A 19,011-nucleotide genomic window follows, 5' to 3' on the forward strand; every position below is an offset into this window, starting at 1 on the left:
CAGGAGGGGAAGGGCGGGCAGGCTGGCACTGGTCCAGAGCGCTGCTCGCAGCACGAGGCCTCTGCAGGCACTGGGGGAGACCCAGGAGAGGGGCTGGTGGACACCCGCTACCTGGCCTGGCTTGGCATCCTCACACACAGCAGCTTCATAAGGGGTGGCGAGCTCAGGTGGGTTGTCGTTCACATCCAGGATACGGATACGGAGAGAAGATCTCGACACCTGTGAGTGATTGTCTGAAACAAAAAAAGCAGCGGAGCTTCAGCAGAAAGTACCATCTGCTGCTACCAGGGAGCAAACCCTCCTTGCCTGTCCGACCGGAGGCCATCGCGGCCGTGGAGCTGCTGCCAGCACAGTGGATTGCACAGACTGCGGGTCGGCAGCACCTGCAGAGCGTTGCTTGGCCTCCTTACACCTGTTTTCCAGTACAGAAACTCAACCGCTGGGTTGCGGACCAAGGACTCCCGAAACGCTGCTGTTGGCCTGATCTACCCCAGAAAGCTGAGCAGCCCTGAGCACGTCCCCACGATCAGGGTCAGTATCAGTGCTTGCAGCTGGACAGCGCCAGGAGGGGACAAGCAAATTCAGATGCAAGAACAGCACGCCCTGACTTGGATCCCGACCCTCGGACCCTGGGGGTAGCAGCAATGGCTGAGAGGTGAGTGAGCAGAGCCGGGACACGAAGCGGCCGGGATCAAATAAGGGCACGAGGCAGTGATGAAATCTGCCCCGTGCACCCCCACCGCACCTGGGTGGCCCGGGGTTGAACGCTCCCTGTCAAGGTGCGATGCTCCTGCCCCGGGACCCGGGCCACGCACACTCACACCGGTTTTGCCATCTGCCCGCCGGTGCAGGGGGTCACACAGCAAGATCTCGGGCAGCCCTTCAGCCCCGCACTCGCCAGCCTGTGCCTCGTGCAGGCAGCGGTCCCGGGGGGCTCCCAGCCCGCTCCCCTCCCTTGGGGCGCACGGAGCCGCCGGCACTGCTCTGGGCTCACTCCGCACACGGGGCAGGGATCACATTTACAGCTCCATTGGCTGCAGTGCTGCTCTACCCCACGCACGCACCGCAAAGGTACATTGAGCCCTCGCTATAAGATTATAAATCACTCTGGAGAGCCTAATGTTTTCTGAAGCACCTCATGCGCTTCCAGAAACGAGAACTCCCTCATACTCCATCTCCTTTGTTTTACCCAGAGGTTGCAACTGTGACAGACCCGATGCTTCTCTCCTCGCTTGGGCAGGAGCTCTGCTGCTTGTTTGTCTATAAAATTAATGCTAGCCCCCACAGATCAGGTGGGGGAGGACCCAGGGGAGAGGAGATTTAGCCCTGCTCCATAATTAGCCAGGAACCTAAGCCCCCTCCCCAGAGCTGCCTTCACCCTGTTCTCGCGTTATCACTCCCTCTCACCCAGACCAGCTGCTCTGGTGATTAGATGGTTGTTTTCGGGGGAGGGAGGCAGAAGTCGTGACTAAAAGCCTGGAACTATGTGTTATTTTAAAAGGTGTGTTGGTGCAGTGAAATAAACTGCAATTGCTTTCAGGGAAGAGAGGAAGGGGGCGGCAGCAGGGCGGGAAGGGAGCCAGGGGGAGGCAGAGGGGTGTGCCTGATGCCCATTGGGGTCACAACCGAGCAGGAGGAAAAAGAGTTCCATTCCTGCAAGGAGGATGATGGCATCACATCCCTGTCTCCTCAACCTGCAGGAAGATGGACAACTGTCCCTGCTGCTTGGCTCTGAAGCAAGCTGGCATTGCTCTGGAGGCACTACTGAGAGGAAGATGAGGAAAGGTGGAAAGAGAAGAAAGGAAGAAGAGCCCAGGATGCCATCTCTTTCCCTTCCTAACCGTGACCTGGAGGAGCAGTTCCTCTGCCGGTGCCCGAGCGGGCTGGGAGCAGGAGCCGATCCCAGTGCTGCCGAGCTCTCCCCAAGACCCCTCGGCACAGCCTGTGCCACAGAGGCTCTGTGGAGCCTGGCCGGGACACCTGGGTGAGACTGAGCACGGCAGCTTCCCTTCAAAGATCACCTCTTGCAGCCTCAGAAGGAGAGATGTGATCAGCATATTTAGAGCTGGGCATGACCACAGGCCTGTCCTCTTCCACAGCATCAGCCAGCAGCTGCCAGGAGTGTTTTATGCCGTGCACGCGAGTGGAGTCATCCATGCACCATGGCACAGTGCCGAGCACCCGCGCCGACCCCTCTGCCAGAGCCATAACTAACACCCTGCTCCCCTGAGCACAGCTCAAAGCACGGTTGTCCTTTCTGAATGCACCCTGTCATAAAAAAGCTCTCCTTTTGCCCCTTCCAAAATTGCTGAAGCCTGAGGCTCACGCTTACTCCTGGCTCAGTGACAGGGTTAAAATTTGACGTCTCCAGGAACATCAAGGTTAGAAGTGCAACCATTGCATCGTTGTCTGTTCTTCCAGCGAGGCACACATTGGCTTCATTTTATTGTGCCTGTTCCGTGATCTATTTGAAGGTTCTTCAAATGCTTTTTTATCAACCTCCCTCTTCCTTTGAGCCAGTACCTGGATTTATGGGTGGAAAATAGGAAAAATGGTTGGATGTATTTGAAAAAAGTTATCTCCAAAATATCTCTGAAATATGTTTTCTGTAACTATGTGGCATAAACTAAATTTATGATGGTCAGAAGTGTGATTAAGATTGTTGGAGTACATCTGTGATGAAAGGCACGATGCGCCTAACTAATGCAGACTCCATGTCTGCAAGGGCAAAAGCTCTCACCCGTGGTTCCTGTAGATGCACAGAAATGCACACACGCACCCCCACGCCTGCTCCAGCACACGGAAGCGAAGGCTGAGCAGGCACATGCCACTGCCAGGAAGAACAGCAGACTGGGTGGATGAGGGCTGGGGGAAGGTGCAGAAACGTGCCCTTGAAGGGCTCTGCCAAGCAGCACCCGGGCAGGGGCTGGAGTGGAGGGTTGCACATGCCAGGCTGAGTGCGACTGGGGAGGAAAAAAGTCATCTTCCATTGCAGCATCTCTCCTCAGTATTCCAGCTCAGCTGACTGACATGCAAATTAGTTTAATTATTTCTTCTTCTAAAATAAATTATATTTTGCAGTGGCTGCAATATGTTGTGTCAGGCAAAATTACATTCAATATTTTTAAACTAATTGATGTCAGCCTTGAGAAAACCTGATTGACAGCAGCGAGGAAACTAGGCTGCTACCTAAACGCTTTCCTAAATTAAAATTAAACATGCCGTTTTTCTGCATTTCCTTCAGGAGTTGGAATGCTATTAATCTGAAAAGACTGAGGAAAGAGACATGGAAAATGCATAGAACAAGGGGGAGATGCTGGGAACACAGCAGTGTAGTACGGGAGCTCCAGGCTGATGCCTGGCAGCTGCCTTTGCCAACACGGGCTGAATTATTTCAGAGCTGCTGGAGCCCGGTGGGGTAGGGGACAGAGCTCTGCCCGTCACTGCCAGCGTGCCACCTCTGCACTTCCCTCAATGCCACGACCAGCACAGCGGAGGACGCGCGGCGAGCACGGCTCGGACCCCACGTGCCGGGGAGCTGCTCGGGGCAGCGATGGGCAGCACCCCCCTGGCTTCGGAGCAGGGGAAGCCACAGCCCAGCTGCACCACCACACTGAGGCAGAGACTCTAAGGTTCTGGCTGAATCTTCAGCCACATCCCAAAGCATGTTTTTCTTAATTTAATTAATCATGAAAGCAATCTGAACAGGACAGTATTCTTGTCTCAAACATTCAGATGCGAAACGCCAACGACTCGCCCTCTCCCCAGGTTCTGGACAGCCGACAGCCTGCAGGACTGATGCTGAGCAGCTCTGGACCACTGCTCTCAAATGCTGGAAGCTTTGCAGCAGCAGATCAGTGCTGGGAAGGGATTGCAAAGATGTCTGGCCACCCCTGCCACAGCCAGAAAAGAGGGGATCTGTGGTTACTGCTGTGCTGGGATCCAGTCCTTGCACCTCCAGACCCTCACACAATCTCACAGTAACAAAGCACTTTGCACTTTTGCACCCAAGCCTCTAATGTGAAGCTCCAAATCCAACCACTGCTGAAGCACACACACCATTGCACTCCTGCCAGTACACAGCCACGCAGCGCTATCCCACGCAGAAGGGTGCTCTGCAGCTTCCCAGGGTCTGAAGCACAGTTTAAGGAAAGCCCCAAGGACTGTGGGCTGCTGTCTGGAGCTGCAGCACCTGGGGAAAACACGGCTCACGGTCACTGTTGGGCACAGTGTACATCCCACTTTCTTCTGTGTCAAGACCAAATTGGTACAATATCGAATTCAAAGTTTTTACATTAGTAGGAAAGCCAGAAGAGGCAGGAGTGGAATTTATTCCTCACCATCTCAAACTGGGAGAACAAAATGCGGAATAGAAGACTGGGACGGGCCAGCTGCTTTCCAGCTCTCATGCCACGGCTGTGAGGCACAGGGTGTTTTTGTAGATGTCAGTGCAGCTGCCTGGCTGCAAAGTGGAGTGCTGATGGCAAGGACAAAGAAGGGGCATGCCAGGGGTATGGCTCATCGGACACAGGCAGCTACATCAGAGGCTGGAGCTGAAAACGTGGCTCCCAGCTGAGGAGGAGCAAAGCGGAAGCAGCAGTTAAGCCAAGTAACATATAAATGGCTCTCACCTCTCCCGAGTCCTGCCCAAACTCAGCAGCATGAGAGTCATTAAATCGCATCCAAACACAATGCTCTGATTAAAGCCAGTCTCCAGCAGGAAGATTTATCATCTCAATTACCAGCAGTGGACACAGCAGTCAAGGCCTCATCATTTTACATGAGCAAAGAGGAAAACAGGAAGAGAATCACTAATATTAGCCCAAGGAAGGTAAACAGCTTGTGAGCAAGATGAAGATTTATCTCTGGAAACGCTTGGCCTGGTCCCAGGCCAGATTTGCTGAACAGCCCCCATGCTTCCTGCTGGCTGCCACACTGCAAGGCCAAATATTCTGCCGGTCACCAGCCAGCCAAGGCAGCTCATGCTGGGGAGTGCCTGTTCTGTGGGGGGAGACCTGCTACCCCCTCCTCTCAGCACCAGCAGGCAGCCCAGCCAGCTCCTCGGGTGCAGCCAGGCATCTTTTGCAGCTTTTCTTACTGCTCCTCAGACGCAAATACACTCTCTTGGGTTATCTGAAGGTAGGGCGTGCACCCCTGGACACGGTCTTTGCTGCAGCAGCACCAGATCCCAGGCAGGGCTCTCCCAGCCCTTGTATCGAGCTGCTCAAACCTCACAGCCAGGCTGCCTGCCGGAATGCTTCCCATCAGCTGCTGTTTGTTAAACCTTTCGCAGGACAGTCCTGCCTGCAGACAGGGAAGGCAAGCCCTTGGTGCAGCACGCTCCAGGACGCGTGCCTGTGAGCTGCGGGAATTGAGCGGGCACCGCGCCACGGGGGTCAAGCCGGCATGGCGTCCCACCAGCCGGGGCAGTAGGATGGCTGGTGGGCTTGCTCTCTGTTCCTTCTGCAAAGCTTACATCTCGCTGAGGAAAGAGGAGGAATATTTTACCACTTGCCTCCACTGGAGTTGATGATGTCCTACCCGTCTGTGCGGCAGATCCCGCGGCAGCCAGCTGCAGCCTGCACAGCCGCAGCAAACGCGCCAGGGGAGCTGGCAGGGCCCCGCGCCCAGGCACTGCTGTGCCAGCAACTACCATGGGCTAGGGCCAGCACAAAGGCTCCCGGCCGCCCTGTGCTCACGCTGCTGGTCCTGCTGCACCAGGCACGGCCTGACAACTGCTGCATGGCCCCACTCCAAAACCCCTCTGTCACTTGGAAGGCTGTACCTTTACAACTGCCCTTTCCGCTAGAGGATTCAGACATAAATTGTACTTTAAATTCAATATCAGTCATTAATATTTCATGATTACAAAACGTTAAGGATAATGTCACTGGGAAGAATGTCTGGGCAGTTAAAAAGGATGAGTCAGAGCTCACCACGGGAGAAGTCAGAGCGCTGAAGAGTCTCCCCGGCTTTTGAAGCAATCCAGCCTGACAGGCTTCCCTGCTGGAGGGGAGCCACAGCATTTACTGACTTGTTCTGAAATCCTAGCCGCTGCGTGTAAATACTGTCCTTCTGATTCTTGTCACCTCGTGTCTCCTCTGGATGCCAAGTTGTGCTGCAATGCCACGATCCCCTCCTCCCTGGCCACCGCTGGCAGAGCCTCCGTGCAGAGCCCCCAGGACGTGCCACGGCTCTGCGGGGGGTACCCTCCCTCCGGTGCAGCTGGGCAGCGCCGGCACGCCTGCCCATCACTGCCCGCTGCCGGGCAGGGCTCACGACAGCACCGGGATGGCAGACGTGAAGCATCAGCACAGAGAGGGGCTTGGGACATGCAGCAGAGGCAGAGACATCCCCCCAGGGCAATGGGGGTCTGGCCAGGGCCGCTGCCTTCTCTCCTGGGGCAGCGGGGTCTGTGCCGTTGCCTGGCCGGGGCGGATGGCTGCTGCCACAGAAGGGTGGCCCCACAGCAGGAACCGATCTCTGGGCCCCACGTCAGTCCTCGACCTGGCTCCTTAAACACGAGCGACGTCTTCCTGCTCAAGAACAAGTAAAGAAACAAGAACCAGAACTCCTGAGAGATCCTTTGGAGCAAAGCCTGGAGAAGGCTCCCGCCCACAGGCGGACAGGTCTTGGTGCATGTCTGCAGATGTCAGAAGGTGCTTTGCAGCCAAAGCAGCTCCCTGGTACCAGCTGTCATGGGGTGGCAGATCACAACAGGTCCCAGGCTGTCCTGGCAAACTGCACATCCAAAACGTGGAAAGCTTTGAAGAATATGGCAATGCCTTTCTGCTTCCCAGCACGGTGCCTGGGATTGAAGCCTCTTCTCCATCTTCATGCTCAGAAAAAGGAGGAACATCGAGCACTCCCTGGGGCCCACAGGGCCAGATCCACCATCGCACAGAGGACATGCAGAGCCCGTGAGCCAAGGCACTGTGCAAACATGGCAGAGGGCAGCAGGATGCCCAAGGCAGCTTCATACTCACAGCAGAACACCTGCAGGGATGCAAAGCCTGCCCTTTGCTACTATTATTTTCTTTTCATTCCCCAAGAGGAGTTTATTCAGAGCTCCTTTGAGCAGCAGGACCCAGATTTGTTCTTTTCTTTCTTAAGTGGAGAATAAAAGACAAACCAAACTTCTGCTGGAAGCATCCACGCCAGGCTCCGCCACCCCCATCACGCGGAGCAAAGATAAACAAAACCTGCAGAGCCACTAAGCTGTTCCCTCCTGCCTCTCCCAGCTGGGTGTGAGCAGATTTGGCAGTTACTCTAAATACAGGCTAAAGGATTGCACAGACACAAGGGAAGGAAGAGACCATCACCAGGGCTCTCAGAGGGTCAGAAAGGAGATAATTTCATAAGAGAATAAAAGAGCTTCACCTCACCCTCTGCCTAACACTCTTCCCGGTGGGCTGCAGGGTGAGGCCAAGCAGTGTGGCCAGAGCCAAAGCAACCTGACAGTACCAACCCTGGCAGCACTGCTGCTCCCCATCCCCAGCACGGGGGCTCAGGGACACTGTCCCTGCAGCCTCTTCCCACCGCTGCAGTGCTGGGACTTCCCGTCCACTCATCACTGTGCCTTGACAAGCCAGCAGCCACACAAAGGGCGAGGAGACCAAGGAGGAAGGGCATGGGAGGCATCCAGAGCCACAAACCCAGTGTACAGGTACAGCCTGCAAATCCCAACCACCGAGAGCCCCAGCAGAAGCAAGCGCTGGCAGCCGCCTGTGCCACAGGGCTCCAGTTGCGGGGGCAGCCACCCACAGCACATGGCTGAACTGGGGAGATACAGGTAACATGAACACAAACCCCCTGGGAGCCCCCAGAGCTGCTCAGCAGGTGTGAATGCAGGAGTGAGCTGCACAGGGATGACTGGCAGAGCTGGCGCATAGATAACGCAAATTTGATTAGCGTTCATCAAATATACTATTCGACCATGCTCCCTTATTAACGCTCGAGTCAGGAAGAGTATTTTTAGGTTGTCTAGGGAGATGTCAGACTCAGTGCTGCTGCATTTTTTTTTTTTTTTTTTTCACTTCAGTGTTAATTAACACTCGGATCTTGGTCACCTGTGCAGTGAATGCGCCCATACTTCCCCCTCTGTCCCACTCCAGTCCAGCACAGGCTGCTCCACACAGCACTCCAACTCACCTGCTTCCATTGCCAGGACGGTGATGTTGTGCCACCCTGCTGTCTCCCGGTCCAGGGCCTTTCCTGTCATGATGGCACCCGTGTTGGCATCGATGTCAAAGATCCTCTCTGCATCTGTGCTGCGGTCGATGGCATACCTGAGACCAGGCAAACGGGTAAACTGAACGGCTGATGTGCCAAGCCCAACCATGCCATCAGCCCCAGGAGGATAGGGATCTAATGCATCAGGCCCTGTATCACTGCTCTCACTTCTTCTCTGCTGCAGCATGGTACATGAAGGCTATGTTTCTTCCAGGATGCAAGCCCAGACCCCTCAAGTAAAATTAAGATGTGGCTTTTGGTGCATAAAGTGGAACTAAACACAGGTTGTGGACAAGGGGAAAAACCTGCTCTGATGGGGACCTTATGCTCGGGATAGACAGAGCGATATAGAAATATGGCCTGTAACTCTACTCATGACTCTGGGAAGCTTCTGAGCTTCAGGAGTTCAGGAAAAACAGCAACCCAAACCAAAGGGGGGCACCGCTGCTTGAGGAGCCCACCTTACCTACCCCCCTCTCTCCTGATGCCACAGCACCCACCCAAGTGAGAGGCCTGGAGGACAGCGCAGGGGCAGGCTGCGAGCCAGACCTGCCGATAACCGAACCACAGCTCAGCAGTTACAAACAGCAAGGTCTCCTCTGAACCCAGCCTGAACCTGTGCAACTGGAGCAAGAACCCTGGCAGCAGAGAGGCGGGCAATGGCCAGCAACCCCGCAATCAACACAGCACATCATCCCCAGCAACCCTGAGATTTGCCCTAGTTTGGGCAAATCAGTTTCACAGGAGCAGACTGAAGAGCTCCAGTTGCTCAGCAGAGACCTATCACATGCAGCTCTCCTTCACAATCCCTCCTCCTTCAGTTGCTCCAGTGCTGCCCCAAAATAGCCCCCTCCCTGGGCACCCCATCAACATCCCACTTGCTCCCTGTGCCACCTCTGGAAAGCATGACTTCCACCTCTTCCTGAAAGAAAACTCCACAGCTCATGAGAAGGGTCACATCTGGGTTTAGCCCTGTGCCTCAGCCATGACACCATGAGCCCACACAATCAGTCCCAGTGGCACGTCCTGCAGTTTCAACCATTACACACATTACACACAGAATAAAGAAAGCTCACGTTAAACCAGGGCACATTTAGATGTGTGCTCCTTGGGGAAGGGACTGGAAGGGAAGCCCGATCCAGCTGAGACCCTCAAGCACAGCCATAACACAAATAATAATCACCACTGCAATCAGAATTATAAATCCAGAAAGCCTACAAATCACAAACAATAGAGCATAATGTTATTGTGTGCAGCATCTTTCATACACACTGCATCCCAGGGTGCTTTACGGAATTAAATAATACAACACAGCAAAGAGTACAAAGGATAAATTACTAAAAGGAGGGCTGTGAATAAATTAAAGCCTTCAGTCACATGTCCAACAACAGAAGGAAGACAAATGTAGGGACAAAAGCAAGCTGGAAAGCTGGCAAGACAGGACAGTACTGAGAGGCCACGTCAGACAAGAGGAGCAGTGTAGGATGGGCTCTGGGCTAGAGGCATGTGCAGGATGGAGGAGGTGCTCCACACGCCGCAGAGCAGCGTTCCCAAGTGCTTGCATCTCGCCTGGCACAGTCCAGCTGTGGTCTGTGGCTCAGCCAGGGAACACCAGCTCACCTTCTGCATGCAAGGATGACCACTCTACAGACACAGATGGCCTCCATGCTTTTCTGCCCCATGCCTGGTGGGGGAACCAGCTGCAGAGGAGCGTGCCTCCTGCGGGGCACCTATCCAGACAGCTCCAGCTGTGTCTCTGATGGAGGCACATTCAAAGGCAGGTCTATGCTGTTTAAAGTCTTATACAGCACCAGACTATGTTCCCTAGCTCTCTTTCAGACAGACAGGGAGATGAGACACAAAATACAACGACACTTGCTTCTAGTTAAGGGAAAATGTTCAAAAAAATCACTATCTAAATTGCATCTGTGTGCATGCACAATCTAGTACATACTGTGCCTATGTGGCTGGCTTCCTCCCCCCCTCCTTGCATCTAGAGGCGATGGGGATCTACCACACAAAGCCAGATACAAGCCTAGGCGTCTCTGAACCAACTGCCAGGGACTTTCTAGCCATCCTGCATTTTCTGTCCCAACTCCTAGCTGGAAACAGAGCCTCTTACAGGCACGTAGCCAGCTCCAGAAGGGACGGTGACAGTGCTAACATGTACTGCAGCCTCTCATCCACTTTGTGCTCACTCACTGCAAAGGGAAATGAGAGGTCTGGCCACTGTGACTTGGACACGTCGGTCCAACGTACTGCTGGAAGGAGGAACAGAAACCAGGGTAACACCTAATATCTTTCCAATAGCATAACTGATGCATTTGCATAACTTCTTCCACTGTTCTCCCACATCACCTGACCTCAAACACATCCTGTCTTCCATTCCACTCTTTAATACTGTTAAGAGTTCAGGATGGTACTTCACTCTCCATATGCCTTCCCTGTTTCTCAGGTAAGCACATGCCTGTTTTGTTCACGCTCGTGTCATTGCTGCATAAACAGAGATGTCTGCAAAAAATGGCTACACAGAAAAACCCAGTTATTGATGGGAGACATTACTGAGCCTGGAGACATCTGACACTGGCTGCCTGCATGGCCAGAGGGCAGGAGGCTGGCAGGGGAGCGCTCTGTGTCATTCCACTGGTAACCTTTTCTTAGGCTTTTAATTGTTTTGCTACTAAGGTTGTCTTCTGTCACTTCCGAATTGTCTGCTGAGGACTGACTGCCTGTACACTATGGCAGGGCATAGACAAAACCAGAAACCTCATCCCTTTGTCACCACCACCACACAGAGCTGCCACCTTCTCAGCACTGTGCCAGGGAAAGGGGACAGCTCTGAGCATTGTCTGCATTGGCCATGAAAGCAGGGCTCAGCCTGCTTCTACATACTGATTTTGGAGGTGGCCAGTCCAGGTGTGTTTGTAGCTCTCCATCTGAGCAAAGTGCTGCAGAGGCTCTGGAGCTGGGGATGTCTATCTGCCCCAACAAAGCCACAGCCATAACCCACCCAGAGCTGCAGATCAACCTGCTCCACACTGCTCTATACAATGACAAACTTCCCCTTCCAAGAACTTTTGGCTAACCCTGTGCTAGAGCAGCTAGAATGAGAAACTACCTGCTGTGCTTAGTTTACATCATTTTTCGCAATATGAATGATCTTTACCTACCAAAGTCTGTGCTGACCATCACAAGCCTCTCCACCTCTGGTAGTTCAGCTTCATATTCATCCATCTCACTGATGTCAAATGGTGCTTCTCACCTGGGAGGCAGCAATTAATCCCTGGGTCCTCCAGATACCCAGAGATAGGACATATGCTCACTCCTCCTAAAGCTGGCTGCTGCTCCGTATCTGGAACTGCAGTCCCCAGCTCTGATTGGTATGCGGACCTTGTAATCCATTTTCCTCTCTTCCTGCTGGCACTGCCTGTTGGTTTGGATGTTACAAGTGACTGTTTAATTTAGACAGCTTTCTTGGTGCTCATCTTTCTTGTGAATGCATTTCTCAAGCAGTTTGTTTCACTTCTCCCCCTGAATGCAACAAGGAGCACATTTTATGCCATGTGTTTTGTTAATAGGGAGCTTTTCAAACACTGTGTGAAAAGCTTTTTGTTGTGTTTGTTTTTTTTCCTCCTCTCCCTTTTGTGTTGAAGCAGGTTGTAGCTCTTGCTGTGCTGTTGGAGTTTATAAAATGCCCATGTCCAACACGTGTCTCCAGATTTACTGAATGCCAAACAAGAATATCTCTGAGAACCTTAAATCCCAAGCAACATCTTCCCAGTGCTGATAAAGCCTGGAATGCACACAATCAGAACACAGGCTCCCACTGCAGAGAGAAAAACAAAAGGCTCCCATACAAACAGCCTCACATACACAGACAGTCTATCACTGTATTACCTCATACAATGGCTCAGCTAAGAAAAATTGCACTACACCCAGGAATTGTACAGGTAAATCCAAAAAGCCAACTGGAAACTAAACTCTTTCTGAAAAAAGAGTGGTTCCAGCTTTTGTTAGGCAACAAACCAGGATGAAATAAAATAAAATGCACCAGTCCTTTAGAAAGGCACTTCCCGCCTGTACTACAGCAGGTTTTCACGTTGCCCCTGAGGATGTGTGCAGCCCCTCTGCCGTGGCGACCTTCAGCATGACTCCCTGCTCCGCAGCATCGGCTCTGGAGGGACGGTGTCCCTCTGAGCAGGCACAAGCTGGGGCTGCTCACCCAGAGAGATGGGGGTGCTCTTTGGGCACCCTAAGCCCCAGTTTTCCTCCCACCCGGTCAAGCGGCTGCCAGGGACTCTACATCCATATGTAGCTGGGAGGGGGGCATGGACCAGTGCCTCATGGACACCTCCCAAGAACAGGGGAGTCGGATGCTCCTTCAACCCTCATGTCTTCAGAACAGGTCACTTGGCAACCCAGCCCGGCTTGTCTAGAAGGGCTTTGTTCTCATGCCAAGTGGCCACATCCTCACGGGGCGAGTGAATCCCAGGAGGGCAGGGGAAGGGAAGGCTGAGATGTGCTGCCAGCAGCTGCTTCGGGCTGGATGGTGCAGCAGGAGCTGCACAGCCCTGTTTGTGCTGGCCTGGGGATGCAAACAAAGAGCCAAGGGCATCTCCTTTCCCATTTGGCTAAAAATACTTCCCAAACCTTGTTATTGGCAGCCTGGTGTCAGCAGGACCTGGAAACGCTGACAGAGCTAATTTTTGCTCTGTTGTCTCTAGCAATCCTTGTTCTTTCCTGTCGAGGGGAGAGTCATCTCGTCATGACAGAAGGTTGGGGCTCTCCCCTATTTACAGGGCAGAGCCAACACCCAGACTAGAGTCCAGGAGACAGCATCCACTGCAGAAGCAGAGCCGTGTCTTCGCTCCCATCTCTAGCAGACGAGGATCAGGAAGTTAAAGGGATCCACTGAACTGCAGCAACTTGAAAGGGTTCACACCAACTTCAAGGAGCCGAGGATCAAATACTGGTCATGCTGTCAGGATCAGTTGCTCTCTAATGTATCAGAGGTGAAGTACAAGTGCTGGCTTCTTGTGACTGTACTTCGGAGTAGCACACTTGAAATGCTCCGTGACTTACTGCCATCTCCTGCTGATGGGTTAGTGTCACATCCTGGCAGGGTACTGCAGCATGCAGGACGCTTGCTTTAATGTTTGGGCACTGCTTTGAAGCTGTGAGCAGCTGCCTATGTGGCAAAGTATTTTACTGAATTACCTGGCTAGCTAAAGGACAGGAGGAAAGATCCAACAGCACCTTTCTCCTGCATTGGTGCCACATCAGTGTGACCAATATAAACCTGCATCTCCACTTGGTACAGTTAAAAAGGCAGGGAAGGCTCACCCACCTGCATTCCCCAGGCAAGCACCACGGGAGCAACACAGGGGTACGGAGCTGATGCTGTTCCTGACAGCAGGCACTGCAAGAGCAGAGGGGCACGAGGAGATGGACAGATAGCGACCAAATGCCACAGGGGAGCATGACGGATGAAGGATGAGCTCCAGCAGGGATTGCTGGAGGGAAAACACATATCTGAATGCATCAAGCCTGACAGGGGAAAACACACTGTAATTCCCAAGCTGCAGCAGGCGCCTGTAAGTCCTCTTAGCTGGGCCCTTGTACCTGAACATGAGGCATTGCCTTGCCTGGCACAAAGCTCACTATAAGACAGACACTCACATAGCAAAATTTGGGCTCTAACCCTCTTGCTCCTGCAGAGTACTCGAATCTGCTTCTCTACTCCAAGTCTCCTCTCCATCACCTTCTGCACAGCAGTAGAAAGCCTCCCTCCACTGCTTGCTTTTGTTCTGTCTGCAAACAATGCAACAAGCTCCACAGGGAAGCAGAACAAAGAACAAGAAAAAAACAGAATAAGAATAGTTCTGTCCCCAAGGCCCCTTTTCTACAATTACAGATCAGAAAATAAAAATCCATGTTCTGTAGCACTGCTAGAAACAGTCAAGTGAAAAAGCACATGCACATATGTAGACACACACAGATGTGTAGAAAGACTGCACGCATCTGAAGAGTGCAAGCTAACAGGCACATGCTCAGAGCAGGCCACAAAAAGAAATCAGACAGGTAGTCTGAATGGAGGAGGTAGCCACACAAGGTGAGCGGAGGTACTTTGAGAACATGTCCAACAGACAGCACGGACTAGTGCAAGTGGTGCAACAATTCACATAGTTCCTGGCACGCCAATGCTGATTCCCTTCACATTCATCCCAAAGACAACTTTCAGCATCCAGCTTTGTGACGCAATACTCCCTGCTAGCTGCCAGGCATCTGTAGATGGCAGTTTTCCATGTGTAAATTCTTTTCTGAGCTTTCTAAACATCTCAGTCTTCATTTCCATGAAGACCAGGAGATATCCCCCACCCCAGCTTCAACCAGTGCATTCTCCAAGGCTGCACAGCACTGGAGCTCAGCGCCCCAAGCAGCCAGGCAGGGACATCACGGAGGGGGAACAGCACCATAACTAAGCCCTCCCTGGCCACATCCTCCTCCATCCCTTATCCCTGACCCTGTTGTGTACCGAATGATCACTGCCTGGGGACAGGCTCCCCACAGAGCTCTCAAACGCAAAACCACCGTTGCTCATTTGAAGCAAGCAGCTGTGCACAAGGTGCCTGCAGCCCTGCCATCACCTGGCATAAGAACACACATTTCAAGGAAATTTTCCACACATTGAGGATGTTTTCTGAACACCAGCTTTCCAACTCAACTGCTCGTGACTCAGGCCAGTTGGCAGAGCCAGAAGGCTGCTTTGTGCCTTAGGTAATAACAATTTAACAAGGTAACAATCTCTTTAGCCACAAATTAAATGGAAATGGGAAATGTCCTGTGCAGATAAACTGCTGCCTGGATTATGTCCCCTGCCCAAATATAAACTCCTCTGATCTTTGATCCCTGTGCACACGTACACACAGCCAAGCTGTGGCTCTGCATCTCCCAAGCCTCACCTCGTTTGTCATCCTTCATCACTGCCCTCCTGTCATTTCTGGTCACTCGTCTGGCCTGTGTCAGGCACCACTGCAGATGCCTCACTGTCAGCAGCAAGGACATGCAAGCATCACCCAGCCACCTTCCCTGACACTCCCTTGCCACTCACAAACCCATCACTTGCCTGTGACGTATCTGTCACCCACGAGACGGCTGCTCTTGCGTGCCTGTTTCTTGTGCACAGGCTGCCATTCACCTGACAGCTGCCTGTTCCACAGGACACACACACTTGGCCATGCGTGCAGCACTCGTCACCTTCACCTGCACTGCCTCTCCTCCCCTCTGCCCCAGCCATGCCCACAAGCCCCCAGGACACACGTGTCCCTTGCAGGTGACCCCATGTCCACTGCTGGAAGGGATATGATGCGAGGTTTAGGCAAGTGCTTTACCGGACAGGGTGGTTCGCTGTGTCCGGGTCAAGGGCGGTGACCACCCCCACGACAGAGCCAACATGCGCATCCTCCTGGACCTCCATCAGGTTGGAGGGGGGCCGGAACTCCGGGGGCTCGTCAACGTCCAGCACTGAGACCCGCACGATGGTCTGGTCCCGAAAGGTGCCAAGGTCCACGAACCGTGGGTCCACAAACTTGTTGAGGGCCTCCACAATGACAGTGTGCACTTTTTTTGACTCGTAGTCGAGAGGCTGGGACAACAGGAAAGGGTTAGACGTACCCAGCCTGAGAAGCCCCCTGTGCTGCCCCTTCCTTCGCCGGAGTCATCAAGGGCAGCACTAATGCCACTCTCCCCCCGGGCAGTGCCTCTGCTGAGGCTAGGAGCTTGTGCTCAGCCCTCTGGCACTGAGGGGGCAGGAGGAAGAGGAAGGCTCCAGCCTGCTCCACCCAGGGCCCCCAACAGGACCCCCAGGCTGCAGGCAGCCAGGATGCACTGGGAAGACAGCACAGTGTGTGCTGCAAATGAGCAGGTTTTTAACATTAATCACCCTGCTATTATTTCTACAGGGGAAGTGAGCTGAATCAAGTGGCCTTGGTGAACAATCTGTTCTTTCTTGCCCATGTCAAGTGTTTGCTTGATTGTTTTTGCCACCAAAGCAGATACAGTCAAAGTACTGTTGGTCAGGTATAGGAATTAGGTGGGCATGTGTCTCCAACACGTGCTATCAATAACAGCCGTAAGCACTCTCTCCCCAGCACCATGCATGGCTTCACCCATGCACAGCTCGTTGCTTTGCTGCCAACCAGGCAGCTGCCCTGTGCAGGCTCCAGCAGGCACTGTGCTGCTGCCTTTTCAGCCTTTCCTCCCAAACACAGGTCTTCATTTTGCCATCCAGGCAGAACAGAGGCAGGACTCTCCCTGCACCTGCAGGCAAAAAAATGCAACTGCTACTGCTAGAGCAGCACTCAGAGAAGCACTTATTTAAACTCAAGTGCAGCAGCAGGAATCTCCAAAGGAAAGGGTCCTCCCCTACCCAACCAGCCTTCCTCAACTCTCACCTTCTGTACTGTGATGACAGCCTCTTGGGTATTGCTGTCCGTGGTGACTTTGAACATTTCCACTCCTTCCTCATCCTTCACCTGATATGTCATGTCCGTGTTCTCCCCAACATCAGAGTCCTCTGCCTTCACCCTGCCAATGGCTGTGCCCACCGGGGCAGTTTCAACAATGCTGAACTGATACATCTCTAGAGGAGAAAAAGGTACTAGGGTCACTGCTTCTGCCTTTGAACCTCCTCCAGTCTGATACAGCCCTTTGACTCCCCGGGGCCACCCTTGGGCTACAAGGGCTGCCCAGACTTTATCAGTGTCTATGGTACAGAATTCCCTACCAGGAGAAACACATACCCCAGCCAAAAACAAGGGCCGAAGGAAGATAACTGGGGAGCACTCAAGGTGCCAGCTGAAGTAAAGGCTGATTTCTCTATATAGACATGATTGCTCCGCAATCAGCATTCTCTGATTTTTTGCAGACTTGACCATTTCTAATTTTTAAGAGATGCAGCTCAAGACCTGAGCCTCCTCCAGCTGCAGCACCTTCTCTGCGCTGCCAGTCTCCACAGCTAGTGTGCACTGCAGAGACTGCACAGCCCACTCTTCGCAGCAGGATCACCCACCTTCCTCATTTGGGAAGGGTCCCAGATTAGACACAAGCATGAGCCACAGGCCACTAGCAGCGACACGGAAAGGCAGGCTGCTGTCTGAGCTGGGCAGTGTCACTATACCTCACCCTGGGGCAGAGCGTGCCAAGCTGATGCAGCAGCCAGAAGGGGCCAGGCCAGCAGCTGAGTCCCAGCCCAAGTTCCCACAGCACGACAGACCCGGCTGCCTTCTCCCCCAGCACAGCTTGAAGAGGGGCCAGCTCTGCTCTCCCCACCACCCAGCCCTGCTCACTCCCGGGACTAGCACCAGGAGCAGAGTCTTGTCCAGGGTCCTAGACAGGCTCAGCCAAGGCAGCTGCCCCTCCATCGCCCTGCCAGGCAGGGACACATTCAGACCCAGGCACGGAGCTGTGCGTGCTACCGTACCTTGGTATTGTCATCCTGCAAGCAGGATGAGCAGCTGGGCCGGCTCACCCTGCAGACGTGTGCCAGGCTGTGCTGGGAGCTGAGCTTCTGTCCCACCACCCACAAGGGGCCGGAGCCAGGGCCAGCACGAGGGCCAGTGCTCACCCCCCACCACTGTCAGGACTTACTCTGAGGGAAGCGTGGTGGGTTGTCATTGACATCGGTGACTACGATGGTGACTGTGGTGGATCCAGACAGGCCACCCAGCTGTCCTGCCATGTCCGTCGCACGGATCACCACCTCATAGCGGTCCTGCGTCTCCCGGTCCAGGTCGGCCACGGCTGTCCGTATCACACCTGGAAAGCAGCAGGACAGCATGAGCACAGGTCACAGAGCCCCTGCAGGGGTCAGGCAGGGGGATGCTGGAAGGGGTCACTGGAGACTACCTCGCTCAAGCCTCAGCTCTGAAGAGAATCAGCTAGATCTCCCAGCCCCTCTGCATAAGGCAGATGCTCCAAGACTTCACCAATCTTCATGGCCCTTCCCTGGACTCGCTCCAGTATGCCCGTGTCTCTTGTATTTGGCAGCCCAGAACCAGACACAGTACTCTCCTCATTTCACCAGCGCTGAGCAGAAGGGACAGGTTGCCAGCTCCTGACTGCTGGTGATACTCTTCCTAACGCAGCCCTAGGTGCTGTTGGCCACTTTTGTCATAGGAGCACGTTGCTGGCAACAACAAACATCATCTGCTGGGCCCCAGTGCAAAGGGGAGCGAACCCTTTTGCAGCCTTCACAGAGATCACTTTAGCAAAAGCCAACTGAGGGGAGACAAGGGCTCTGGGGAGAAAAACAAGCACAGGCTGTCTTCTGCCACGTGGAAACATTCTGAAAATCCCCCCCGAGCCCAGGAATGGCCACAGGCCCAACCTGATCCCAGCAGCTCTCTGCAGCCAATTTGCAGGCGTGTTTCAGGAAAGGCTCCTGGCTGCTGCTGCGGGCTGCCAGTTGCTCTGATGAGGTTACACTCCATCTCAGAGGAGGCTTGTACTTCTCTCCAGGGAGGCCAAGAGCTGGATGAAGGATTCGTGGGGGCCAGAGGACTCACCCAGATGCGGGGGCTGCACTGGGGCCAGCCTTAAGGTTTGCACAGAAAGGCTGCATAAAAACCCAGCCTGAGTCACAAAACCCCTTTAGCACAAATCTGCAACAGCCCACTTATCCTTATCTGCTCAAGCAGGAGCCAGGCTTGATGCAGCATTCCTAACAGAACATTGGTGCTCCGAGCCCAAGCTCCATGTCACAGGTGCCTCATGGCCCAA

At 53.6% G+C, this 19,011-nt stretch overlaps 1 protein-coding gene across 6 annotated transcripts in view; it reads right to left on the reverse strand.

Moving 5' to 3' along the window:
* CDH22 (cadherin 22) overlaps positions 1–19,011 on the reverse strand; it is a 125,338-nt gene that overhangs the window by 12,892 nt on the left and 93,435 nt on the right. For all 6 annotated transcript variants that reach the window (XM_033001002.2, XM_042801037.1, XM_033001000.2 and 3 more), the window contains 5 exons: positions 17,881–18,048; positions 16,686–16,873; positions 15,624–15,877; positions 8,152–8,288; positions 112–233 (listed from right to left, as the gene is read on the reverse strand). In XM_033001002.2, coding sequence (XP_032856893.2) covers positions 112–233; positions 8,152–8,288; positions 15,624–15,877; positions 16,686–16,873; positions 17,881–18,048 — 869 coding nt within the window. The remainder of the gene's footprint in view (positions 1–111; positions 234–8,151; positions 8,289–15,623; positions 15,878–16,685; positions 16,874–17,880; positions 18,049–19,011) is intronic.

Source organism: Tyto alba, unplaced genomic scaffold (genome assembly GCF_018691265.1).
Source record: "Tyto alba isolate M040663 unplaced genomic scaffold, T.alba_DEE_v4.0 Super-Scaffold_33, whole genome shotgun sequence".
NCBI classification, from domain to species: domain Eukaryota; kingdom Metazoa; phylum Chordata; class Aves; order Strigiformes; family Tytonidae; genus Tyto; species Tyto alba.